Source organism: Pteropus medius, unplaced genomic scaffold, assembly GCF_902729225.1.
Source record: "Pteropus medius unplaced genomic scaffold, Ma_sr-lr_union100, whole genome shotgun sequence".
NCBI lineage: Eukaryota > Metazoa > Chordata > Mammalia > Chiroptera > Pteropodidae > Pteropus > Pteropus medius.
Window position 1 is genome coordinate 22801094 of NW_024349797.1, and position 27104 is coordinate 22828197.

The 27104-nt window shown below is 49.6% G+C and overlaps 2 protein-coding genes across 5 annotated transcripts in view; one reads left to right on the forward strand and one right to left on the reverse strand.

Annotated features, from left to right (window-relative positions):
- Window positions 1–1089: 1089 nt before the first annotated feature.
- On the reverse strand, window positions 1090–11976 carry CINP (cyclin dependent kinase 2 interacting protein). Its single transcript, XM_039884275.1, has 5 exons — window positions 11881–11976; window positions 9832–10000; window positions 7710–7827; window positions 2410–2539; window positions 1090–1597 (listed from the first exon to the last, which is right to left on the reverse strand). Exons 1-5 carry the CDS (start codon window positions 11885–11887, stop codon window positions 1395–1397), a joined length of 627 nt encoding a protein of 208 aa, XP_039740209.1. The 5' UTR covers window positions 11888–11976; the 3' UTR covers window positions 1090–1394.
- Window positions 11977–12003: 27 nt separating this feature from the next.
- TECPR2 (tectonin beta-propeller repeat containing 2) overlaps window positions 12004–27104 on the forward strand; it is a 71449-nt gene continuing 56348 nt past the window's right edge. The window contains exons 1-4 of one of the 4 annotated variants that reach the window (XM_039884270.1): window positions 12004–12145; window positions 17115–17396; window positions 25570–25698; window positions 26283–26414. In XM_039884270.1, coding sequence (XP_039740204.1) covers window positions 17178–17396; window positions 25570–25698; window positions 26283–26414 — 480 coding nt within the window. In that variant the 5' untranslated portion in view covers window positions 12004–12145; window positions 17115–17177. Of the gene's footprint in view, window positions 12146–13875; window positions 13978–17114; window positions 17397–25569; window positions 25699–26282; window positions 26415–27104 lie in introns of all 4 variants that reach the window. The other 3 variants (XM_039884269.1, XM_039884268.1, XM_039884271.1) reach the window with 3 other exon arrangements.

Consider the following 27104-nt stretch of genomic DNA (forward strand, 5'->3'; position numbering starts at 1 on the left):
TTCTCTGATGACTTGCTTCTTTCGGATGGAAATTGTTCTGCATATTATTTCTACAGTTGTGTAATGGCTCTGGAACTCAGCAAATTTGACAACCAGAGACCTCTGCCGTTAATTCGATACCTATTCTGTTTTGGGACAGATCTCTGGGCTAATGTCACGGGACAGTTTGTTCTGAGCAGTATCGATCCTTTCTATTAATTCTCCCAAGTTACTTGGGTGTCTGGGGGATGAGGCATCAAGAAACATGAAATGTCTAGAAAGGCCTAGAAATCCTTCAGTGTCTCCTCTGAAGGGGAGTTATTCGCTACGTGCCCCCCAAACATAAAACTGACTGCTGATGGACCTCATGCCTTGGTGGGTGCTGCCATCTGCCCCTGCAGCTAAGGGCAGCGGCCTGCTTCCTGAGTGAGCGGGGGAGCGTGTGGCTAAGCACCACCATTCCTGCCCGGAGCTCTGTTCAGCTGCACCCGGTCAGCTGCACCGCTAACCAAGTTTCCAGCCTGCACGTCTCACGGGCTACATTTGTGATGGTTGGATTTTAATTGAATATCGCACAGGCAGAGAGAAGAGAAATTCTAAGAAATGTTGCCTTTAGATGCTTTTGCTATGTCAATAGTAAGAAACCCTTTTTCTCAAAATAAATCCTTGCCATACTGACGTCTTTTATTTTTGACATATTTTCTGTTCCATCTGTTCGTGGGGCTCTAGAGCTTCGGTTCATGAGGCTACATCCTGTACCCCACAGCACAATTCTAGATTTGTTCCTGGGGAGTAATGACAGACTCAACCCTTCAACGTTTGGTGGCAAATATTGCCAGAATATTAGGAGTTTTGCTACCAGTGTGACTTGGACTGTCGTATCCTCAGCATGGAAATAGAAGCCGTTTTCTTGTGGTTTTCTTTACCATCTTTACCCAGTTAACCCTATGGTATTTCAAACATTAGTTGTGATTATAAAACTAATATAGTCTCACAAAAATGTAAACAATACAGGTAGGTATGAAGTAAAAATACTAAACCAAGGACTTTCTACACAAATGTAATCCATATAAGATACACGTAATCTACAGAAACACCATCACGCCATCGTTCTGTCGAGGAACGCATTTATTTCGTGCAGAAGTCCTCATGGGTGACAGGTTCACGATGGGTGATGACGCCAGGTGGCGGATGGCACGCAGCAGTAACAGGCGTGTCTGGAGAGGCCGCAGGGAAGCTGGTGAGATGGTCCGGTCTGGAGGACCCTCAGAAGGTCGGGCGGGGGCCAGGCCAGCGCACAGGTGTGGCGCAGGGCACTGGGTCCTGGGCGCAGGGCTGGCCGCCCTGGGCGCGCAGAGGCCAGCAGTCCAGGGCCCGGAGCAGCTCGCGCAAGGCGTGCTGGGAGGTCACGGAGGTCACAACGCTCGGTGCCCGGTTTCGAGCAGCATGCTCTCCAGAAGCAGCTTGCTGTCACTGTCCACGTAGGGCTGGTGCAGCCACAGGGACAAGTAGCTCAGGGTGAGGTCGTGGTCCGAGGAGTGTGCCAGCTCTTCCGTGATCGTGCGCTTCAGGAGCAGCTCCTTCCCGTACATGTCGGACAGCTGGCGGGAGGCCTCGTCTGGAAAAAGCGCAAGTGCCCTTAACGGCCGCCGCTCAGGGCAGTGCTACTGCCGGGGGAGGACCGGCACCTTGCAAAGCTCCGCACCGAGCACCGGAATCACGGCAGCGTCGGCACAGAAAAGGACCCGGTGCACCGTATCACTCGGCGGGGGCGGGTTAGCAGATTACGTAACATGCTAGGTGTCACGAAGGGAAAAAGTAACTAGGCCTCTCCACTCAACTCCTAAGCACCTGCACTAGCTACAAATGGTAATATAGTGACATAAATTATAAATGATTATAAATAGATTAACCTCGAACTGGTGATAATTCAATAAACACAGTAGGTGATTCTATCCTTTTCTCCCTTGTTTAAAAGTGAGGTCTCAAATCGCTATCAAATAGCTTAGTCTTTCTTTTGAACCCTTATCTCACACAAGAGTATTTAAGTGATGAGTCCATTTTTTCCAGTAGTCTTCTCCCATGGGGTTGGCTGCAGTTTTGTTTTTTAATTAAAACAAAAGCCAAAAAAAAAAAAAAGCTTTCTGCCTCTGCAGGGGAGGTGGGCTTCCTTCCACCCACTGGTTTAAAGGGCTAATAACGGCAGTCACTTCATGGGTCTCTAGTTACGCTGTTAATATTCTTTGTTGATTATTAGGAGATTAAAGCCAAGAAGAAATGCTCATTTTAAGATGGTCCCATCTCCTTCCCCTAAATGGATCCTCTTGAATTAAGTTTCGCAGCCATCAGCTTCCTAGCGGACCAGACCTAAATGATGCCAAAAGCTCTCCTAATTCACCTTTGAAAATCGATGCAGAAAGAACTACTCACAGAAGTGGGCTGTGGGCCACGTGTGAAACAGGGGGGGCCGTTCGCCCTCCGCCCCGTAATGGTAGTTTTCCAGCTCACAGACTCCCTTGGTCGTTGAAGACAGCTTTTCCATTTTCACCTGTATTTTGGTCTGAAAAGATATTCATTTGGAACATGAGCATATAATTTGAAATCTACTCCAGTCCCAGATGCGGTAACTCTAAGATTTCAAAGCTAAGAAATATGTCTGTTGAGACCAAAAGTCCAATAACTCAACACCGTTAACGCCATGCACAGCAAATTTCCAGGGAGGTGGAGGCAGACAGTGTCCCGATTTGGTCATTTGGATTATTCGGTAATAAACCCCGGACCTCCCGTCCTGGAGAGGAGAAGGTCGGCCGAGTCCCACGTCACCAACACTCCCCACCTGTCAGCACCAAGGCCCGGGAGGAACCGCAGGGCACGCCGGCTTTTCGGGATGAAAGAGGGAAGGGGCATTAAAGGAGCTCATTTCTGCCTCTTTCATTAACTGCCTGTTTCCTGAAGCTTCTTTGAGGCTTGCTTTCCTTGTTTATGAAATGGTAGTAACAAAAGGCAGCCCACACCCTCAGGCAGGAAGGAACCGAGGAGAACCTGACGTTGTGGGCACCTCAGTGCACCCACCTGCAGGGCCGGCACGGTGGACACCACCCGCCCCTCCCGTGGGACGGGCCAGCGCAGTGGGCCTGCCAAGTGCATGCTCTCCCGGGGGTTAGGAGGACTAAGTCAGTGGGGGAGCTGGAGTTATGGAAGGTTTACTAAACCAAACAAACAGGTGAGGTAACCAAGATTCCAGGTGTAAGTAGCACAGGTCTCTAAGACCACAGTGCTGACTCCTAAGTACAGCTATAGCTTTATGGACACGGGGAAATAAGATACATAAAGCACTGAAATCTGAATTCCTTGCACTTGGTCCTTCCACCACCCTCCAATTACATCTGAGGTGGCTTGCACTAAATTTCGCTAACGTTAATGTTTACAGAACTCTACTCCTTCCCTGATCTCTTTAGGTTCAATATTTCACCTAGCCTAACCCCCAGGGGAGGTCTCAACCTTTCTGTCTCACAGCTGGAAAATTCTCAGATCAGGAGAGATGAGGCCAGGACTTGACGCCACGCTTCCTGACCCCCAGTCTCCTGACGCCCAACGCTCTGCTCCCCTCTGCATCCGGCAGCAGCTCCTTGATACCACCCGATCCTAAGAAAAGCTTAAGAAGATCGGGAAAGCACGCGAAGCCCTGGAGGCTTGACGCTGGATCCTGGAGCTCGTATGTCAATAACGACGCTAAAGTCACACACACGTGTGCAGCCCTGAACTCACGGCGCGCTCACAGCAGCCACACTCACCGCTCACAGTGGTACGTGCCCTCCCACGCTGGCAGACACACTGCTAAGTGTTTGTCCAGCTTAGGGGAAGGGGTGCCTCAAAACCCCCATCAAGGTCACATACATTAAAGACACTTAAAGCCATGTCTGGGAAACCATTCTCTCCAAAGGCTGGAGGAAAACAGCAAAAATAACATCGATATCCTCATAATGTCAACTTTTATGATATGAACATAAAATAAACTATTTCCAAACCACGTTAAAATATAAAAAATTCACTGGAGCAGACAGCTAGCACCCAGGTCTCAGTTTAAACGCCATTCTCCAATAAAAGGAACTGGGGCTCCTTGGAGGAAAATGGCTGATCTCAAGACTGAGGCAGGAAATACTCAAGATGAGCCCAGAGCACCCTGCAGTGCAGAACGGGTTCAAAAAAAACAAGCAAGGACTCACAATGGTAGGGCCCTGTCAAAGGGACACAGCAGCCACCCGAACTCCCAATGGCCCAAGCGGGAGCAATCTGAGGAACAAAGTAAAGCAGAGCTGGACCATAACCCAAAGTGTAAGACAGATAAGTAACCCAGAGTCCGTGCTGCCAGACATAAGGGGCTGAGGAAGTCCGTGGGGAGAAGAGACACCTCCTGCAGAAGGCTCCAGAGACCCTGGGAAGGGGCCCCACTCTCGGGGAGGGGCACGAACCCTCACCCATCAAGTGTGGGCCGCACGTGACTTCCTGCCAAAGCGGGGAGTCACTCTGCAGTGGAGAAACCTGATCAACGCACTCAACCAGGTCATCAAGGTCACAGTGCCACATCACGCTGATGGGATGTGCCCGTCACATGATGTGAGAAGGGCACTTCTGTGGTCTTCCTGGGAAAAACCCACAACTCCTGACAGACCACGAGAAAAACGGCACACAATTCCCAGCTGAGGGACAGCCTACAAAACACCTGACCGTCCTCCTCGAAACTGCCAAAGTCATCAAAAACAAGGAAAGTCTCATTAACTGTCACAGCCAAGAGGAGCCTAAGGGGACGGAGACAACTCATTGTGCTGTCTGGATGGGGCCCTGACCTGGAAAGAGGACATTAGGGAAAAGTGAAGAAAATCTGAACGAACCACACCTTGTTAATTACCACCTATCAACGCCGGTTCCTGCCGTAACATGCACCACGCCGATGCGTGACACACACGCAATGCTGAGGAGCAGGACGGCACGTGGGCTGGGGACAGGCTACGGTCCCTCTGCACTCTGCTCAGCCCTTCTGGGGATCTACAACTGTCCTAGATGTAAAGTCTACTCGTCCGGAAAATACACAGATTCACCGGAGGAGGCACCTGTGGGTAGGGAGGTGCGAGACCACGGGGCCCTTCCCCGTGTGGGACGCAGGCGGGGACCGGGTGGTGTTTAGGCGGCAGGCGGCCGTGGCGCCCATAACCCTGAGCCCAGGCCGGGCCCTGCTTCCCGCTCTGTTATCTTGCAGCTCCTGGTCACCACCGTGCCTCTGCATCTCGCCAAACTTAAATAACGCCACCCTCCCGGCATAAGGGAGGACGCCCCGGACTCGAACCCTGGCAGAGCAGCCGTCCCAGCTAACGTTCTGATACTCGGCGTTGATTGCATTCTAGGACAATGTGAACCAGCGTGCGGGACACGATGCGATTGTGCGGTAGGTGTAAGGACGGGTGAACTGTGTGGACACCGACCCAGTCCCACCCAGGGTTCATTCCGCGATGACCTCTGTAATAAACCCACCGAGTGACCGTCCGGCTGTTGGGGGCACATTTCCAACGGTGGACACACCACCCTCCCCGGAGAGCCCACCCACACTCTGCACGGGGCTTCGGTGATCATTCACTGCTCGGAGTCAAAGCTTCTGCTGGCACCAGGGGTCTCCCCGACTCTGAGCCTATAAACCCACGTGCGGGTTCAGGGGTCTCCCCCACCTCTGGGCCTCATAAACCAGCACGTCGGTTCCTTTTCTGTGGACAGCCTCTTCGCTGTGATGGTTCCCCTTTCCTGGGCTAACACCCAAGTTCCTCCAATTACTTCTCTCTGTCATGGCCTGCCCCCTTGGGTCCCCACAAGCCCCTCTGAACGTGCGCCCATGCTCCCTCTGCCTGTTACCAGGGGTGGGGGGGCTCCCCATTTCTTGGCTTTCATCGACTCAGACCAGCCTTTGTCTGAAGATCTCAGGATCTTGGCTCACCACGAGCACAGCCACCTGAAACTCAGCGGCCACTTTCAGGCCAGGCCACCCTCGCCCTGGACCTGTGCTGTGGGATGGAGGGACCCAGGGCAGGGGCCCCGGATTTCCCCAAGCCTGCTGCTGGCCTTTCTGGACCCAGCACGCATCTAAAGTGCTTCTCATTCTAACACAATCTGGGGATTCTGCAAAATGTTTAATACCAGAAAGGAAACTGTAGGTCAAGGATAGAAGTTCTGGTGGCACTTGGTGACGTGAAAATGACAAGTGATGAGGCGATTAGTGCTCACCCAGCGGCATGCTGGCTGTTTAGAGTATTTCAACACAGGAACTTGGCCACCCAGTTCCTTCTCTTTCAAAAACAATCGGTACATCTGCTTTTTGTCTCAACAAAAATACTTGTCATGATCGAATGCGTTAATTTAAAAACGAAGGAACAAAATACAAGTGCCCAGTTTTCAAAAGCTTATTCTGCCTCCATTGACCACCAGGGTGCAGAAGTCTATGTCCAGAACTCGCCTACCAGAGACACCGTGTGAACAGAGATAAAGCAAAGAACACAGGTATCGCGAGGCCCACACACTTTGTCCTCCCACCTTCCCGTGAGTGGGGCTGAACATGAGGTTACTACAGACACTGCCGCCTTGTGACCTGCTCGTGTACTGAGTGGAGGGCACAGGGCAAGTGTCTCATCACAGCACAGCTCCACGGCCAAAGGGAAGGCAGAATCACAAAGCAGACAATCACAAAAAGCTGTGAATTTAGAGGAGAAAAAGAGCCCCAAACACATCAAAACACGCTGAAGATAGTACGGCATTTCAATCGTTAAAAAAAGGCTAAATCATCAAAAAATTCTCAACATGCCATTTTTTACACATCTTACAAGCGATGGGATGTTTAAAAGGGTAGTACTTCTATCCTGAAAACTCTTTTGAACCTATTTAAACCTATTAAGTCTGCCTTTATAATAGGTAGAATCCTAAATTTGAATTGATATCCTGAATAAATACAATTATATTTGACATATTGTTGAAAAAGGCAAGGAAGCACAGAAACCATTAGAAACGTTCTCGTCAAGAAAAGGTTAAAATATAAAGAGTTTATGTTTGGAGCTAAGCTTTAGTTATCCAAGCTCAAACGTGTGAACAACCTTATTCGTGTGCCCGGCCAAGAGGCGACGTGTTTTATCCATTTGGTGGCCTGTAAGGTGGACGCTGAAATCCAGCCTGGTTCATTAAACGATCACTTGAGTGTCTCTCCTGGGCCAGACCAGGGCCCACAGGCCAAATCCAGCCCGCAGCCTATTTCTGTATGGCCCGCAAGCTAAGAATGGGTTTTACACTTTTAAATGGTTGAAAAAAATCAAAAGAATATTTTCTGACACACGAAACTTGTATGAAATTCAGATTTCAGTGTCCATATATAAAGCGTTGCTGGAACACAGCGACAGCCACTCGCCTACGTGCTGTCTCACCTGGAGGAACTGAGTGGACACAGGACAGACCGAGGGGCCCACAAAGCCCTAAAGTACTTGCTGTGGGGCCTGGAAGGGGGTGAAACCGCCCCGGACAACACACAGGACCAAAAGGACGAAGGACGGGGACCGCATTGTGGGGACAGCAGGACCTACGGGACAGGTGCAGGAAGAGACCAACGGGGGAGGCCTGGAGAAGGGAAGGCGGCCCGCGGTGCCGTGAGCCCCGGGGTCAGTGACGGCGAGCACGGCGGGGGCTGGGTCCCTGGCTCTTACCAAACCATCCAGCGTGGCCCGCAGCTGCTCACACAGCACCTCGAGCTCCTGGCTGTACTCCGGATGCGTCTTTTCCGCAGGTTCGTTGCTGCTCTCTAACTCTGTCCTGTCCTTACTCCTGGATGAAAGAGAGGTGGGGACAGAACACCCCCCGTGAGCGTGCCTCATCTGGTCGCGGTGAACTGCAGAAGCTCAACATCCACGTCCCTGAGTCACACTTCGCGTCGCCGTCGTTTCATGTCATTAAATATGTGTTTACTTATTTCCCTACACGATGAATACGTCCATCAGTTACTCAATTTTGAACGAGTCAATTAAATTCAGCCATGCGGTATGTTGGGAGTAGGGCCCAGTGCTCAGCCACAAGGATGACCAAGATGTGGGTCACCCCGAGTTCGCAATCCGGGAATGTGCTTTGTAAACTGAAGGCTGCGACCCATGGGGCATGAAATTCATCCAGTGGGGTCACAATCAACAGATAAGGACAAAACTAGTCGTTAGAACAGAAATGATGAGAGCATCTCAGGGGAACTGCTGAGCAGGGTCCACCAGGAAAAGGCAGCAGAGGCCCAAAGTGTGTGGGGTCTGAAGAAGCTGGCAAGAGCCAGGGGACAGGCCAGGAGGGGAAGACTCGACTCTGGCCTGTCAACAAAGGTAAGCTGGGGGATACGTGTACATAACTCGGAGAAATTAAAAAATATACATATGAAAGTGCAAAGGATCATAAAGCAGATCCTCTAATCGGAACTGGCAACTGCTAAGTTTTCTTAACAATTCGTCTTTTTAAAGACATTGCTGAGTTAAAACACACTCGCTGTGTGTCTCCTCCACCCTCAGTGCGCTACCCCACTGCTGACATCTGGTCACCAAGTGTCGGGGAGAGGGTTTCCCCACGCCAAGCAATTCTGATTCTCACCAGCTGGGTGTCCTGCAGTTTAACTCAGTTCTGAAACTCTCTACTCGGAGACAATATCAGCTCCCACAGGGGAGGGCTCAGTCCCCAGGACTGATCCTCCCACCCCTCTACTTCAGATGTCAACAGCAAGTCCAGGTTGTTACCTGCACTTTGACTGACAGGCTATAAATCAAAGGTTTCCACAAACCCCTTCTCTGATTTGCTAGAACAGCTCACAAAACTCAGGAAAATGGTTTACTTATTAGATTACTGGTCTATTACAAAAGACATTAAAGAATATGAAAGAGCAGCCACATGAACAGGTACATAGGGCAAGGTCCAGAAGGGTCCCAAGCAAGCATTTTCTGTCCCTGTGGAATTTGAGGACACCCTTCCAGCACATGAAGGCTTTCCTGTTCACCATTCTGGAGCTCTTTAATCTCCATCCTTCTGGGTTTTTTATGGAGGCTTCATTACGTAGGCATGACTGAGTGTATCACTGGCTACCGGCGATTAATTCAACTTCCAGCCCCTCTCACCTCCCTGAGAGGTAGGGGAGTGATGAGGAGGTGCTGACAGTTCCAACCCTCTAATGGCTTGGTGGGCTCCCCTCTAAGGGTGGGTTCAGCCTCCATCCTAATAACGGGGCTTTCCAAAAGTCACCTTATTAGTATAAACTCAGGTGTGGTTGAAAGGGGCTTATTTTGAATAACAAGACATCTCTTTTGCTTTTATTGCTTTGGAGCTATTTCAGGAAGTAAAGCTATCCGGAGGACAAAGACCAACTATTTTAACAAAAGAGTCTCCCACTGCTCTTATCGATTAGAAAATTATAAGGGTTTTGGGAGAAGTGTGTAGGGAACAGAGATAAAGACCAAACAGATATTTCTTATTATAAATCACAAGATCACACAAAAAAATGCAACATTATGAAGATAAAGTCCCATTTACCTGCCACCCCAACACTCATTCTTCCCAGAAGATGCCAGTATCGTGAACTGAGACTGTGTCTTTCTTTCTGAACTTTTATTTTGTATACCAATGTAACCACGAACAATAGGTAGCGTAATTTTGAATTTAAAATGTACATATACAGTTCATTTTTGCAAATATCATTTTACCACTTGCTTTTTTTGCGTAATATAATTTAATTCACTCATGTTGCTGGAGATGTAAAAGGCTGCCAATCGTTAAGGGTGGAGAGTCCAGAGCTCTACCTATACTTACAACAAACTGATTTTCGTGTTGGCGATATTATTTGCAGTAGCAAAACCTGCATCGCTGAGGGCTTCCCATTTCAGGATTAAATTGTGCCAATCGGCTGCATTATCCTTAATTTTTCTTGCGCTGACAGATAAGACAGGTTTTCTGGGCGTCACACTTCCAAGAGTCTTTGCTGACAGGCAGTAAAAGAAACATAATTATTATAAAAGTCATGATCGTAGTTGGACGGCAAATGTTCTCTTAACTCTCAACAGTAAAACAATCCAAAATGCTACATCAACTGGACAAATAAATGTTGTGGAAACTAAGTCTGGATGACTGTGAAATTTCCCAGAACAAGAAAAAAAAGAATCGTTTTTACATTTTAAGACGCACCAGAGATCACTGGATCCTGTCCCAGCTTAACGGCTCCACAAAGTTTTACCTGAAGCACTTTGACCACTTTCAAAGGTCGGAAGTAAGGTGACGACGTGATTTCCTGCAGAAACTCTCCAATGCCCCATGCCACTGTATTCCTGTTATCTAGTCTCACTTTGATGCCTAACATTTGTTTAGAGCTTTGTGGTTGACAAGTGCTCGTCGCCCCATGACACTGACAAGGCTGGGCCCCAGAGATGCAGAGATGATCTTCACGCTTAGGACCCAGCAGAAAGTCCAAGATCTTTCAGGATCTGACTCTTTCCGCCTCCACACTTATCTCAACTCCCACCTGGAACCCGCCTCGATCTCCGGCTCAATCACTGGCAGCTCCTGAAAAGTGGAGTCACCTGCAGGCCTTTGCATCTGCAGTCCTTTCTTTCCTTCCTTAGGCTAGTGCTGCCCATGCTCCAAGACTAGCCCAGATCCCAGCTCCTGCGGGAAGCAACCCCCAGACCGCCAAAAGCCAACTCAGTCTGTTTGAGTTCTCCCAGCCCGCCTGTGCCCTCTCCCCTCCCCTAATGAGAATCCTGCAAAGGCGTCTCATGGCCCACAGGATAAAGTCCAAATTCTGTGAGGGGCCCCTTCAGGAATCCAGGACACACAACAGTGGTATAGTATGGAGTCTAGACTCTGAAGATCATACTGACTGGGTTAAAATCCCAGCTCTGCCATTGCCAGCTGGGCGATCTTGGGCAAGTTAACTGACCTCTCAGAGCCTCAATGTTCTCACTTGTAAAACAGAGATAAAATACATCTACTTCAAAGAGCTGATGTAAGTTTAGGTAATGCACGTAAAGCTGTGAGGGCCCAACACATGGTAAGTATCTGACACTGTCTGTTATCACAGGGACCTCTCCCATGTGTATTTTTCTCCACCACTGCCACCACCAAGCAATAAATTCAATCCTGACATAGCCACCTGGAGAAAGCTACAGATCCCACAGGTTAAGGGCTCAGTCAGTTCTACAAGACTGCCTTCCCCCACCTCCACTTCAGATGACAGTCCCGAGTCCAGGTTGTCACCTTCTGACATACCAGCTATAGATGGGAGGTTCCAAACACCTCTCCCTTGGATTTGATTATTTTACTAGAGAAGCTCCCAGAACTCCGGGAAACACTTCGCTTACCGGATTACTGGTTTATTATAAAAGGCTATAACCCAGGAAGAGATGGGGACGACAAGGTACGCGGGAAGGGGCGCTCTCCATTTCCCTGAGTGCTCCACTCTCCCCGAGAACCTGCCTTTTCACCAGCCTTGGAGCTCTCTGAACCCTGTCCTTTTGCTTTTGGGTTTTCGTAGTGCCTTCATTACACGGGCATGATTGATTAGTAACTGGCCATTGATTCAACCTCCGGCATCTCTCCCCTTCCTGGAAGTAGAGGACTGAGGGTATGGGACCGAATGTTCCAACCCTCTAATCACAAGGTTGGTTCCCTGACACTTTTTTGCGCACATCATCTCGTCCTGCGTGTGAAAAACGGAGGCCAGGAAAAGCTGACTGGTTCCCCGGCTGCCTGCAGAGCCCGCGCGGGGCCAGCGGGCTGGGCTGGGACGTCGCGCAGACCCCACTGCACCCCAGAGGCTCCCGGCCCCAGCCCCAACTCCACCCCGGGGGCGGTGGTCACACGCACCTTCCATTCGGTCCGCCGATATCCCAGGAAGGAGACGCGAAGCCCCGCCCACGCCGCCGGAAGCGCGCCTGCGTCACTTCCGCTCCGCCCCTCCCGCCGCCACTTGTGGCTCCGCCGCTCCAGCCCCGGCGGAGTGCGCTGTTGCTCAGCGGGGCCGGCCCGGTTGCCCAGGGAACGGGCTCCCGGCATCCCTCGCGGCCCGGAGGCGGTCCCCACCCCCTGCCGCCCGGCGGGGCCGACGAGTCCCGAGGGGTTGCCGCGGGAGGTGAGTCCGGCCCGCGCCCCTTCCTCGGCCTCCCGGACCCCCTGCCCTCGCCTCAGCGCCGCCCTGCGCGTTTCGCCCCCCTTTCCCGCTCCCGTCGCTCGCGCGCGGTGGCCGAGGCTGAATGCCATAGCACGAAGCGCCAGGCTCCCCGCCCGGCAGAAGCCGGCGGTCCGCCGAGCGTGGCAGTGGTCGCCCAGCGCGCCTCTGCGGCGCCGGCCTGCCGACCCCGACCCGGTCCCCGGGCCCTCCGCCCCTCTCGCCCCTCGCGCCCCGGCTCCCCTCCGCCTCCCGTTCCGCGCCAGCCGTCCCTCTTGCCGCACCCCTGCCTCCCAGCTGCCCGCTAGCCCCGAGGCCCCGCGCTCCCTAGTGTCATGATTGACGTTGCGTTCCGTCCCCCGGCCCTCCCAGTCCTGGTGCCTTCATCCGCCCACCAGCGCCTGGCACCAGGCTTAGGCACGTACGTGCCCAGTGGGTGCTCAGCAAGTTCGTTAAATGGATACGTGAACGACGCCTCTCTCAGTCCTGCTTTAAGGCCTGGGAGGCAGAATAGGTCGTGCAGGTTAGAGGATGGGGTTCAGGTCACAGCGCTGCCCCTTCCCAGCTCTGCTCGCTGCAGGTGATATCACGTCCCTGGGTTTCAGATTCATCGTCAGTGAAATGGAGATGACAGTAGCTTCTGCCTCCGTCTTGGTGGGAGGATTAAATGGGTCAGTACTCGCAAAGTGCAGACGCAGAGCCTGGCAGGCGGTGCATTTCCGCTCCGGCTCGCCCCTACTGTCCCTACCCCCTTGTCTACCTTCATTTCTCTTCCTCGCTCTTTATTCTTTTCTACTTTCTCGCTGAGATTCAGGAGTATATTCTGTTTTTTGCTTCTTTTGAATCTCGGCAGAATGTGGGATACCAGCCTGGGTGCGCATTTACCTTATTTGCTGGAGTGATCAGTTGCACTTGAAGTTGGCGGGCTCTTTGTAGACAGGGTCCTGTCAACTTTAATAAAAGGAATTCTGGGAAATCCCAGAACCCAGATCCCAGCATGTAGCCCCTTGTCACTGGTGTCTCCTGGGCTTCAAAGCCTTTTATACTTTCTCACACCCAGCTACAGTTCCCCCTGATTAGCTTCTGACCTTGCTGTTTTTCGCTAACCTGACTTACATCCTGTGTTCGTTTATTCAGCAGGTAGTAATTTCGAGTGCATTGTATGCCCGCCACCAGTCCCCGCCCTCAGGAAGCTTCCTATTCCAAAAACCAGCAGGTGCAGGCATATGGGGTGTTCTGCTTAAGTTTCTGCATCATTATGCAGAAACTCACTGGCCTGATGTCCAGGTCCAAAGAATATACTTACTTAAAAGTGAGTATATTCATGTAGAAACTGGCTTGGAGCCGGATGGTGGGGAAGATGGGATAAGGATAGTCCTCTTCTGAAGGAATGACTAGTAAGTAGCTTTTGTTAGGTTTAAGTTATTTTGTAGCCACGTTGTCTTTTTCAATGGAAAATTGGCTCCTGCTGGATTTGCAGTGTTCTGGAGAAGTTACACTTGGAGTTCGAGGAGGGTGTCATGCCATAGTGGTGGCTGCGTAGTGGGACAGAATGGCTCCCGGAACTTAGTGGGAAAAGAAGAAACTGCATCAGGCGGAGCAGATGGTTGAACTTGGAAAAGTGAAGAGCGAGTCAGGAGACAGTTAATCACGTAATGAAAACAAGCTTTGGTGTCAAATGTGGCCATTCCTAGGTACGGTGGAGCACGAGGAGCTTGGTAGAATCGGGGTTGTAGCTGACGACTGACTGCTGAGGGAGAAGCGAGCCGCTGCTCAAAGTGCACGTTCACTTTTAAGTGAGTATATTCTTTGGACCTGGACATCAGGCCAGTGAGTTTCTGCATAATGATGGCTGTGACTGAGGTAGCATCATCTTCCATCTTAGGTTGTCATACGTGGGGAATTCTGGCACAGTGTTTTCAGAGAGAGAATAAGTCAACAAACACGTGTTGAGCGTTGATCGTACCACACTTTCTGTTGGTCTTCGCAGCACCGCAGAGTATGTAGACCAGGAGGATGTGGGCAAAGACTAGAAAGAGTCCTTTGGAGGAAGTGGGAGCAAACGCCGGCGGCGCTGTGTGCTAACTGCCCGCAGCGTTCTGCAGAGGCACAGGAAGACCAACCAAGTGTCTGAGGGGGCCTGCGAGGGCTTCCTGGTGGCGACCTCGTTCTTACAAGGTGTGTGGGGTGGCGGGGAAGGGCGGAAAGGGACCTGCTAAGACTGACGGGTCATGGCTTGTCAGGGAACGTGGTGGAAAGCCACTCTGGCTGCGGTGTGGGGTGCAGCAGGCACGGGCCGTTTTAAAAATGCTCACTTTCCACGCTCTCACCAGGCTTCAGCCTGTGAGCGCTGGCTGGCCAGCAGGCGTGGGATCAGCGAAGGGACAGAATTTCATCTGGAAGATAAATGGCTACCTCAGACTCATCATGTTCAGCCATTAGATTTTAACACTTAATAATAAGTGTTGCATCTAGACTTTAAAAATAGGTAATACAGCAGGGACTCTGTTGTCACTTGTAGAGATTTTAGAGTGACTCCTTAGACCACGGTGTTGTCTGCGTGCTCTGGCGACGTATTGGTGCTGAGTGCTAAGTGAATGACTTGGACTACGTATTATTAGTCTTAGCCTCAGTTTTGAAAAACAGCCCACCCAGGCGGCATCGTGTCGGTCAGCGTGGCCAACTGCCGGGTCCCAGGTGTGCGGGGTCGGTGGCGTGAGTGAGGGAAGGGTGCACCCCCGCTTGAGGAGGAGCGGTGTGGAGAGGTGTCTTGTGTCGTTAATGGAGATGCTTGTGGCCACGGAAGCAGTGTTGACTTTACCGAGCAGGTTGAGACTGCTGAAACGGGAACGGTTTCCTCATCCGTGAGCTGGAGGTGGCGGTGGGGCCTGCCTCGCAGGTTTCCTGTGAGGATTTAGTGAGTGTGCTAAGGATGGTTTCCGTTGATAGCATTGGCCGTTACCGCCATTGCTGTTATTGTCGTCGTTTTGGTTTTTGTGTCCCATGTCCTTCAGTGATTGATCTACATGCTTTCCCAAGAGGTCTGCCAGTGGCCGTTGTCACTTGAGTTGCCTGGTAGCCATTTGGCCCTCGTTTGATACATGGAGTACTTGGGCGAAACCAAGGATTGGCCTTGTCCTTAAAAGCCGTACATTTATGAACTGTGCCACTGTGTGGACGGGACCAGCATCACCATCCTGATTTCTGTTGCACACAGCACAAGGCATGAGGCACTTAAAACTCTGTCCAAGCCTCCCAGAGCGTCCACTCCTGCTGAAGGTGGCATTGTCCGTCGGTATTCTTAGCCATTGCGGAGCGGTATATCGATTATTACCTTAGAAAGTGCTCCGAGGTTACCCTGCATCGCTCCCGGTACCGGCTGTCGTGACTACCCAGCGACACGGATCTGAAGATGCGTGGAAAACTGATGGGCAGCCCAGATCCGGGGTTACTGTTCCAGCATTGAGTCGGGACCATACTGCAGAAAAGATATTGTGCCGTTCTTCCATTCTTGTCACTCATTCCTTCCTTGGAAATTTTCCTTTTTTATATCTCGTTCATTCAGTATGTACTTCCTGAGCGCCTCCGAGACGGGCGAGTGAGAGACGTGGGCTCTGCTTCGGTGGGGCGTACAGACCAGGGCGGTGCGGGGGCCGGGCAGCGGAAGGGAAGGGATGTGTGGAGAGGTAAAGCCGGGGCGCGATGTGATAGAGGGTGCTCAGGGGTGGTCAGGTCAGGCCTCGTGGAGGAGGGGACATTTTAGCAGAGACCTACATGTTGAGAAAAAGCAAAAGCTGAGTGACATCTAGAGAAAGGCCTTCCAGCTGGAAGGAACAGCCAGTGCCAGGGCCTCTGGCGAGAAGGAGTTGAGTGAGTTTCGTCAGCAGAGGACGTGGAAGTCAGTCAACTCTGTAGAAACAAACCCCACAGTACAAATAGACCGTCAGTCTAGCGCCCCTAGAAGTTTCTACAAGGGGGCCTTGAAAATCTCCATGGACTTGCAAGCTGAACGTCCCTCCAGGTTGAATCAGGAACAAGCACATCTGACTAGAGCTGTTGCTTGTCTGTCACATCTGTGACTGTGACTTTGGAAAAGGCCCAGCACTGGGAGGGGGCGGGCCTAGATTCAGGTCTCAGCCGTGTGGCCTTGCGCAAGGCCCGTGAGCCTCTGGCCTGCAGTACCTTCGTCTACAAGTTGGGGACGATGCCACCACCGTCTCCCAGGGTAGGGAGAGGACCAAATGCGTGAGTGAACCTGGGTGTGTCATAACGTGCCATGTCAGGACTGGGTATCGACTAGGGGAAGCTTAGGCTCCAGAGTGCCACGTGGTGTGGCCTCCACGAGAGCAGGTGAGAGTCTGTGCCGCTGAGGCGCTGGGCGCAGAGGAGGCGCGGGCGGCCAGCGGGGGCCCGGCCCAGCACAGCCTGTCGCTGCATCAGGGCCTGGCTCACTTCCCCTAGGACAGGTGTCTTTTCTGTTTCCCTTTCCCATGTCCCGTCCTCTCCGGCGGCTTCGTAGTTCAGGATGTTTCCAGTGAAGCCACCACCTCCCTGGTCCACACCGCTCTCCCTCCTCTCCTCAAGACCCACAGACGTGCGTCCAGTCACGTGGAGTTTTGCGTGTTTTCACTGCCTCCTTCCCTCCCCGGCTCAGTCATAAGCTACTTGAAATGAGAACTTTTTAATACGCTTTCCATCTCTCTGATATGTATCACAAGGTAAATTACAGGGGCCAGTACACATTGAAGTACGTTTTGAACACAGATGCTCAGAAGTGACGCGAGTGACACCCGGCTCACTTTCTCTGTCTAATTATGCTCCAGCTGTAGCACTTATCCACCTGAAAGCTCCCCGTTCCCACTGTTAAACATGACTTCCCTTTGGCCTGACCAGGCGTGGGAAGAATCACGATGCCTTGCTCTCCATCCCCCAGGTTTCCCTTGATGCTGAAGAAACGTTCCTGTCCCCGCCTGCAGGTCCTCTGGACGCCTCGGCCATGGCTTCCGTATCCGAGCCCGTTACGTTCCGAGAGTTCTGCCCTTTGTACTCTCTCCTCAATGCCATTCCCACAAAGATCCAGAAGGGTTTCCGCACCATCGTGGTCTACCTCACGGCCCTCGACACCAACGGGGACTACATCGCCGTGGGCAGCAGCATCGGCATGCTCTACCTGTACTGCCGGCACTCCGGCCAGATGAAGAAGTACAACTTCGAGGTGAGGCTGCCTTCCCTTTCACCGCGGCCGACGTGTCGTGCGCTCGTGAGTTCCGGCTTCGGATGATTCACTTCCGATTTGCTGGAACGTGGCCTGAGTATCTCACCCAAACACTACTTTGGAAGCATACTCAATCGCGGTGGAATAGAGCTAAAAACATTGGTGTTTTTCACTTTTTCCCCTGCCTCCAGAAATCCCGCATCACTCTAAAAGGGACAGTTTAGTGTTTAACACTTGGTAGAAAACTTTGGAAGTAGGTATTTTTTTCTAAGTGTTTTGTTTCTCGAAGTTGTACTTGAGTAATCTCTAGTTATTCTGTTAAACTCGTTATGAAAAAGGGTTAGTGCCAGTACTAGCTGGCCGGCAGAACATGCCATTTCAAATAAGGTCACTTCCGCAGAACACAGCTGTCGGGGGCCCGACCGACCTATGTCTGCATTGGCTGACCTGGGCACGTCTGTGTAGTGTAGATATTAGGGGCACCAGGTGTTGGTGGGCTATCATCGAACCACCCATTCAGTTAGTATCTGTGGCTTTTTTCTGGGTGAGGCTCAGGTGGATGAGTTGTGGCTCCTACGTCATGGCCCGTGGGGCTCCACTCTGCCTATGGGTGGGGGGATTTCACGGACCAAGACAGGCTTTTGTGTTTAAGAGAGTATTGTTAATTTAAAAAGTTAGTTTTTCTTAAGTCTCTGTACTCAATTTAAAATGACAAAAATGGTTAGCTCGCATTATAGCACTTTCTCTATGCCAGGCATTACTCTAACCCTTACATGTTAATTCGTTTCCTCTTTACAAACACTTTCTACGAGGCAGATGTTATTGTTGTTATCTGTATTTTACCAGGGAGACAGCCGAGGCACGGAGAGGTTAAGGGGCTTGCCCAAAGTCAGGCAAGGTTAACCTCGGGGCTTGCCCAGGCTTAGTAAATGGTGGCACCATTGTCGGAACTTGGGCAGATTGGCTCTAGAGTTTATATTAATATTTCTGTATAAAAATTAAAACTATTGCTATTTCTTTTCTTTGATTAATAGCTTATGGATTTAACTTATCAAATTCCCGAAACATTTAAGACCATTACATAGTTAATCTTTAAAACTATAGTTATGAATTAATGTTATCTGAAATCTCTTAAGTACTTCAAAACACTTAACAAGGAAGACTTTGAATCCGACGGCAAAACCCTAACAGGATGAACCAAAGAAATTCACCCAGACACATCTATAAGCAAACTAGTAAATACAAAAGACAAAGAAAAATCTCAAGAGTAGCCAGAGAAAAATGACACAGTACCTGTAGGGAACGATGATTTGAATGACTATAGATTTCTCATCAGAAACTATTGGAGGCTAGAAGAGAGTGGAACAACATTTTAAAAATGCTGAAAGCAAAGAACTGTCCACTAAGAATTCTGTAACCAGTGAAAATATCTGTCAGGAAAGAAGGTGAAATAAAAATATTCTCAGATGAAGGAAAACTGAGGAATTCATTGCCAGCAGACCTGCTCTAAAATCATTGCTTCAGGAAGTTCTTCAAACAGAGAGGAAGTGATCCAGAAGGAAGCTTGGAACATCAGTGCTGAAGGAAGGATAGTAAATATCTAGATAAATGCGATAGGGTATTTTTCTTCTCTTGAGTTCTTTAACATATATTTGACAGGTAGTAAAAATTAAAAAAGAAAAACGGATCAAGTTTTTAACGTGTACAGGTGTAGTAATATGTAAGACGAGTGTAACGAGAAGGGAGAGTAAGGAACCTACATGGTGTAAGGTTTCTACATTCTTGAAGAGGTAAAATGTTGAGTCTAAACAGCTTTTGAAAAACTGTGTGTTTGTGTGTGAGTGTGTATAGAGTAATCCCTAGAGCAACCACGAAAAAACCATTACAACATGGTATAGTCAAAATCACTATAGGTGTATTAAAATGGATTTTTAAAAATTATTTGAACAACTCACAGGAAAGCAAGAAAAGGGAAACAGACGAAGGAAAAACAGGAGCAAAAAGTAAACAAATGCAGTGATAGACCTAAATCAGAATGTACCCATAATGATCTCACATATCAACTAAAAGACAGAACTCGGAATGGAGCACAATCATGAGTCAACTCTGTGTTGTCTCTAAGAGATTCAGTTTAAAATTAATGGAAGGTCAAAAGTGATAGGTTGGGGAAAGATACAGCGTGTAACACTAATCAAAAGAAATTCAGAGTGCTATGTTCATGTCAGTGGTCTGAGCAGAAAAGTAGGGACGACGAGAGACCTTACGTAATGGGGCAGGGTCAGTTTACCACGAAGGCATAGCAGGGTTAAATGTGCATGCACCTCGACGACAGAGTTTTACAAACACGAAGCAGAAACCCACAAAGCTGGAAGGAAAACTAGAGAAATCCACACTTACAGTTGGAGATGTCAGCACCTCCCGCCGTAGTAGAAGTTCTGGACAGAAAACCAGCAAAGATGTGGAAAAGCCGGGTGACAGTTGCTGTCAGCCGCCTGATCTGGTCGACACTTTCAGGGTGCTGCACCTAGCAACAGCTGCGTACACGTTCTTTACAGGCAAACGTGGACCGCTCCCTTGGGGAGACCCTAGAACACACCTCAGCAAATTTAAGTTCAGGCAGGCTTTCCAGGCTCCGTGTTTCATCTCGTTTCATTTTCGCTTTTTAATCGAAGTACAATTTGCATAAAGTATACAGATCTCATGAATTCGTGTGTCTGTACACCTGTGTCAGCACACAGACCGCGATGCAGAACATTTCCAGCAACCCAGTGGACTCCCTCGGTAAATACCTCCTCCCGATCAACACTCCTCCCCAGGTCCCTAGCTACTTATGGCTTTTTTTTTTTTTTTTAGGGAATTGTTTTTTTATTTATTTACTTTTATTTTTTTTATTATGATGACATTGGTTAACCAGATCCAGTACATTTCAAGGGTACAGTTGAACAGTAACGCATACACAGTGCATTGTGTGTTCACCGCCCATAGTTAGATTTCTTCCTTTCACCACATATTTGACCCCGTTATCCCGTCTACCTCCCCCTTCCCCCTCCCCGCTCCCCTCTGGTAACCACTAGTCTACCGTCCATGTCCATGAGTCTCTGTCATGTTTGTTTGTTGCTTTTAGATTTATATTCCACATGTAACTGATCTCATGTGGTTTTCAACTTTTTCTGTCTGGCTTATTTCACCTAGCATGATTATCTCAGGGTCCATCCATAGTGTCGCAAATGGCAGTATTTCATTCATCTCTTCTTATGGCTGAGTCATATTCCATTGTGTATATGTACCACAGCTTCTTTATCCAGTCATCTATTGTAGGACACTTCGGTTGCTTCCATGTTCTGGCCACTGTGAACAATGCTGCTATGAACATTGGTGTGCAGATATCTTTTTCGGGGTAAATACTCTGTAGAGGGATTGCTGGATCATATGGTAGATCAATTCTTAGTATTTCGAGGAACCTCCATACCGTTTTCCGTAGTAGCTATAGCAGTTTGCAGTCCTCCCAATAGTGTATGAGGGTTCCTTTTTCTCCGCATCCTCTCCAACACTTGGTATGACTTGTCCTGTTGATAATAGACATTCTAACAAGTGTGAGGTGGTATCTCATTGTGGTTTTGATTTGCATTTCCTTAAAAGCTAGCGATGTTGAGCATCCTTTCATATGTTTGTTGATCATTTGTATGTCTTGGGAGAAGTGTCCATTTAGGTCCTCTGCCCATTTTTTGACTGGATGGTTTGTTTTTTCATTGTTATTGGGTTGTATGAGTTCTTTGTGTATTTTGATAGTTCTGACTTCTGACACTGTAGACTAGTTTTTAGCCCCTTGAGCTTTAATTCACTATTACATAACCTTTGGCATGAGGCTTATTGGTGTTTTAAGGGCCTTTGTTATTGTTCCAGAAAGTGTATTTGGAAGGAAGTGGAATACAGAGCAGGACCTGGAGCAGTGTGTGATAGGCCAGAAAGATGGTCAGGGCCTCCCCCATGAGGCTGAGGGCTGGAACCTGCCCCCGGGCCAAGTCGGCTCCAGAACTGCTCTGGGGACGTGTGGGGAGGGTTAGGGGCCAAGCATGCGTTAGTGTGCTCTGATAGGATTTGCACCCCTTCTCAGGTTGCAGTTATAACCCCATTTTGTTTTACAAAACACGTTTCATTGACGACCATTTTATTTTTTTAAAAATTTATAACTATATGACTATTTTTAAAATTTTAGCTACGAAACTCAAAAAACTCTTAAAGAAATAAGAATTCCATGCTCTCTAGAATAAAGCTATAAATTACAACTGACTGTAAGTTTTATAGTTTTACCGAGAATTAGTGTATTATTTGTTGTATAATGAGCCCTGTGGACTTTGAAGGGATGTGATATGCTAGGACGGCCTTTGCGGGGATGACCAGAATTTGAGGGAATCTAGCACAGACGACTGGACCCAGCAGACTAGGAGGGGACTCCAGGAAGAAATCCCATGTATATGTTTTAGTTGGTTTTCCCAATGTACTTCATTGGGGCCCAAATCCACACTTGGCAGCCCTAAGTATCAGAAGCATTTTTTGAGTACCCACTGAGTATAGAATATGAACATAATTATGGAAAATCACAAAGAAAGTAGAAAATTTAAAAAAAAAAATCTGTTTTGGAAAGAACATAGAACTTGGAATTAGAATGTTAGGGTTTGAAAACAAAACCAAATGTCCCTGTAAAACACAGAGCTGGAGGGACACCCAGCGGCGTGAGGTCGCCTGACCCTCAGAGGGCCCTGGCATGGGTCAGCCGAGGGCGGTCGTGAAGGGGAAGCATTCGTTGTCTTACTTTAATGCTGTGGAACTGTTAGAATTTTTTGGTAATAAGACCGTATTCATATATTACTTGAATAAACAACAGGACAAAGATTTATTTTGCCTTTTAGTCATTAGCGTGCAAGCCTAGAGCTGAATTAAATATTTATGTCGCTGTTTCTGTCATTTTCATCTTCAGAGCCGGCTGGGTCTTAGAACCTTTTGGCACAATCCCCAGGCTTTACAGAGGCACAGAGGGTAAGGTCCCTGCTCCCGGCCACGTAGCTGGTCGCAGTAGCTGGTTGCCGGGCCATGGCGCTCACTTCCTGTGAGAGAGGGTAGGGCTTCCACAGGAGTCTGGGTGTCAGGACAGTTAGAAACCAAATTCTGGGTCTCCGGAATTTCCAGGGGAAAATTGAGTGATGCCTCAACCCGGTTGATTTAGGGAAAGTCTAAGATTTTGTGAGAAGCGAAATAAGAATAAAAAGCAGTTTACCCTCTAAGAAATGCATGTGTGACACGGATGGAAGATCATGTTTTAAAATGAAGCATGTTCCTAAATAAGAAAGCAGACCTTTTACGTGGTAAACATAGCCTGGCATGTGTTTTCAGAACAACGTTTTTGGAAACCTTTTTTCCCTATACAAGTTAGCAGGAGAGGGCAGATGGAGACACGAGAAATTCTTCCTAGCTGGTGCCAAAAGCACGGGGAAAACGTGAGGCGCTGATAAGTACAAAAATCTTATGAACTCATTAGGTATATGGATGTGACATACGAACAGACCAGAAAGACAACTTGACCTGAGTTTCTAATCTTCTGTTTTGAAATTAAACGTGTGATCTCTCTCCCCTTAGCATTCAGCGAGCTGTGGAAGTTCATGGCTTCGCCTTCTGAACTGTCTTTGCACTAACCACAGCTTTGCTCGTTCTCATTTCTGCCACTTTTCCACACTTGCCCTCTTCATTCGTTCAGTATTTGTCAAGTGCTAACGGTGTGCCAGGCCCATTTCCAGTCCCAGAGGCGCAGTAGAGAACACAGCAGGCAAAGCCGCTGTGCTCGTGGAGCTTGGCGTCTCATGGGAAGAGCCAGAAACGTTAAGAGACGCTGACATGCAGGCGGACGAGCGGGGACACGTGCCGAGGGCGAGGTGAAGCAGAGAAGGCGGCGAGGCGTGCCAGCCGGGCGGCCCAGTTTTAAATGGGACCTTCAGGGAAGGGCTGGCCAAGAAGGTGACAGCTGAACAAAGTCTCAAGGAGAGTCCCCAGCACTCCACGCTGACACGTCTGGGGTGGCACGCAAGCGGAGGGAAGGACAGGCCTCAGCATGGGAACCTGCCCGGGATGTTTTCAGCTAGAAGGCACATGCTTCTAAATGTTTACCTGACGTTGCACCCAGTATATTTTTTAAAGCAGCGTGGAAATGGGGTTTTTTGTCTCGCGCATTGGCCAGAGGTGCATTTGCCAAACGCCTTCCCGTGCCTTCCCTGTGGAGTAACCCGTAGCTGCGCCCACCAGGGGCCCGGGACCTCCATCTGGGAGGCCGGTGGCACTGCGCCTCAGGGGTTCACGGGCCTTCTTGGCACGGGCTGCTTCCGTTCATTAGACACTGGGAATGTAGTTTTCAACGTTTTTTACAGTGACTCACAGTCAAAATTGTATTTTATTAAATGTTCATCCTCCCTAAATTGACATAAATTCTACTTAATTCCAACAATTTTTTTTAACGGCAGTTGATAGGGTGAGTAAAAAATATGTATGAAATTGATACGAGTCAAAAAGAGTCAGGATGCCGGCGGCAAAGAAGGTGGGGGGCGTTCCCGCTCTGGGTGGTAGGACTTGCGAGGCTTCAGTAAGGCTCTGTGGCGTCAGCACCAGGCGGACCCAACAGGCCGTCGGAGAGAACGGAGGACGCGGACAACGCCCGTGCGCTGAATGCCCGGGTGCCGCGCGTTTTCCCAGCAAGCGATGTGGGCGCCTGGAGGGAAAACGTGAGCCTCGATCCCTGCCTCACTTCCTGGGGGTGTTCCGTCCCAGCACTTCGAGGGCATTCCTCTCCTCTGCTCTCAGACTGCTCGTCCTTTTCCTTCATCGCGTCCCTGGCCCCAGGGACCTCCTTCGGGTCCAGGGACGGACTGCAGCCTGCCCTGTGGGGCTGAGGAGAGCGGTCCAGGAAAGCGGAGTCCTTTGTTTCACTTTAGAGCATTATAAAGTCGTATGAACATTCAAACTTCAGACCAGGGTTTTTTTGTTAGTAAGAGGAGGAAAGCAGTGAAACAATCCGTATGAATTCAGTGAATTCGTATCTCATTTGAGTCTAAGCAGAGAGCCCGTCTCCGTCTGGCGTGCTGCCTCGGGCCCGTTCAGTCTGCTGCTTCTCCAGACTAGGCCCGGACCACCTCCGGCCCGAACTGCCGCCCAGGGCTCCCCGTGGGCTTCTGCCGGGCCCCCTCCTGACCCCCCGCTCCAAATCCCCTCTGACTGACACACCAGCACAGTCAGGGGTCTTCAAGGGCTCCTCTTATGGCTTAAGATCCAAGCCCCTCACCTGTACCTCGGTCTAGCTGTCCTTGCAGCCCATGAGAATCCCCTAAAGCTGTCCAGTACCCGATGAGGGTGAGCTCAGTCATTCGCGTCCCCCCTGGCTGTGGGCGGCTTTTCAGGTGCCCGTCTCATTGCCACAGCTAAGCTTCCAGAGCGGGGCCTACGACCTACTCAGTTTATGTTACCATAGCAGCTGACTCAATACCCTGAACATAGAGGGGTGCGCTTACCTATGTGACAGATTGCCTGCTTTCTACATGACCGCAGCGGGCATCAAAGTGGCTTATTGGAGATCTTGCTGGATGTCTCAGCAAGGTCACGTGGTTGTGTAATTTTGCTGAATGAAGGGTTTCAGACTAAAAAAAATGATTCCTCACGTGGCCTGGAAGCCTGAATATCTGTATGCAGTGCTTGTACGTGTGCTTTTTAATAAACCAATTAAGCTTGCATTGATGTTATTTAATACGATTATCGATCTCAGAACCGAGACACCAGGAATCATTTACAAAGCCCTTCTAGGTGCACCGTCTGGTTGATCCCTGCAGTGAGCCATCCCAGACTCCTGTTTGGGGGCAGCGCCTCCCTCGTCTGGGCTCCTTGTCTCTTGATAAGAGCTCAGCATGTGCAGACACTTGACTGATCTGCATTTCCTGTATTGGAAATGCAGTTTTTAATATTGTCATTTCAAAGATTAAAAACCTAGAAAAGGAGGGTTTTAACAGATTTAATTATCTTTCTGTGTTGTATGCATCTCTGTCTGCAGCCCAATGAAGTTTTCCACTCCACTGGAAATGTTTGACATTTCGAAAGCAGGCCTGCTTCAGGTTTTGATTTTGGATGTTTCCTCTTTTAGGGAAAAACAGAATCCATCACGATGGTGAAGCTGCTGAGCTGCTTCGATGACCTCGTGGCTGCAGGCACAGCCTCTGGGAGGGTTGCAGTGTTCCAGCTTGTGTCTTCCTTGCCTGGGAGAAATAGACAGGTGCGCACTAAACACATTAGCACTTGTTAACTTCTTGGCAAATTCCTCATGGATTTTACAGTGAGAAATCCTCATCTCCTTCGAAAATACATACTCAGAGAAGCTTACACTGTGTTCTTTATAGTCAGGTAACATTTTTGTTCTTAGTAGGACATTTGGCAAAAAACATATAAGGGTAGCAGTCCCCAACCTTTATGGTACCAGGGACCGATGCTCCTACGAGAATCTAATGCCTGACCGTCTGAAGTGGAGCTGAGGCGGTGATGCCAGTGTTGGGGAGCGGCTGCAAATGCAAATAAAGCTTCGTTCGCCCGCCGCTCAGCTCCTGCTCTGTGGTCCGGTTCCTAACAGGCCACAGACTGGTACCGGCCTACGGCCAGGAGATTGGGGACCCCTGCATGAGGGTGATTGAAATTCTGCTTAACATTCCCTGGCTGTCGTCTGTGGGTTTTGAAGGTGAATAGGCAGATGGAAGCCAGCCCCTCCTGGAGTAAGAAGGTTGCATGCCACCTTGTCCACATATTCCCTCTCTCAGTGTCTGTTCTTTTCTTTTTCTTGTGTGTATTTTTATCGTTTATTCATAGCTTCGGAGATTTGATGTCACTGGTATTCACAAAAATAGCATAACAGCTCTGGCTTGGAGCCCCAATGGAATGAAATTGTTCTCTGGAGACGACAAAGGGAAAATTGTCTATTCTTCTCTGGATCTAGACCAGGTAAAAGTATTTTCGGAAGTATCGTCGACCTTCTTACATTTGGAGAAATTATATTCATAATTGTATTTTTAGTCAGCCTGATTCTTGATCATCGTCCCTTTATAATCTCAACTGTTATTTTTAACATTTTCTTTCAAGAACTTTCCTAATGTTTTATAAGCTTCTGCTTCTGTGACTGAAGGGTTAGCCTTTGTTCCTACTGGAATGTCCACTCCTTTCATTCTCCTGCTGTCTATTGATGCCACTCAGAAAAGAAGCCACTGTCATTCCTAATTGCCCGAAGGGTCTGTAGGAGCACGTGAAGCATTCATACCCCTGACTGGAAGGCAGCGCTTCCTGGGGGTGGAGGGCTCACCCCAGCCACGCTCGAGGCATGAGGTGTGCACACACGGAGACGGTGGGGGAAGGCCTGGTGGCGGCATGGGCCCAGCCCCCCACCCTCACAGTTCTTATTTAGGCCTCGCAGAATACCCTGAGCTGTGTGTTCACATCCCCAGTCAATAGAAGGGACTGCTCCGAGAGACCCGGTCCCTAGCCCAGGGTCACAGGCTAACCGTGGGCAGAGGCTCTGCTCTAAAGGCCGTGCCTGTTCCACGGCACGTGGGGCCTCCTGCCTGCCTTGCTGTCTGTGGTGTCCGTCAGCCCAGCGGGGTGAACTCCTTGGTGGCACGAGTCTTCCTTTTGTCATCG

Bases quoted from the DNA above. Each gene is read 5' to 3' on its own strand.
- CINP (XM_039884275.1), bottom strand. The intron at 7,828-9,831 runs GTAAGTATAGGT...TCTTTCATCCAG, and splicing joins AACACGAAAATCAGTTTGTT to GAGTAAGGACAGGACAGAGT. The intron at 2,540-7,709 runs GTAAGAGCCAGG...ATATCTTTTCAG, and splicing joins GGGCCACGCTGGATGGTTTG to ACCAAAATACAGGTGAAAAT.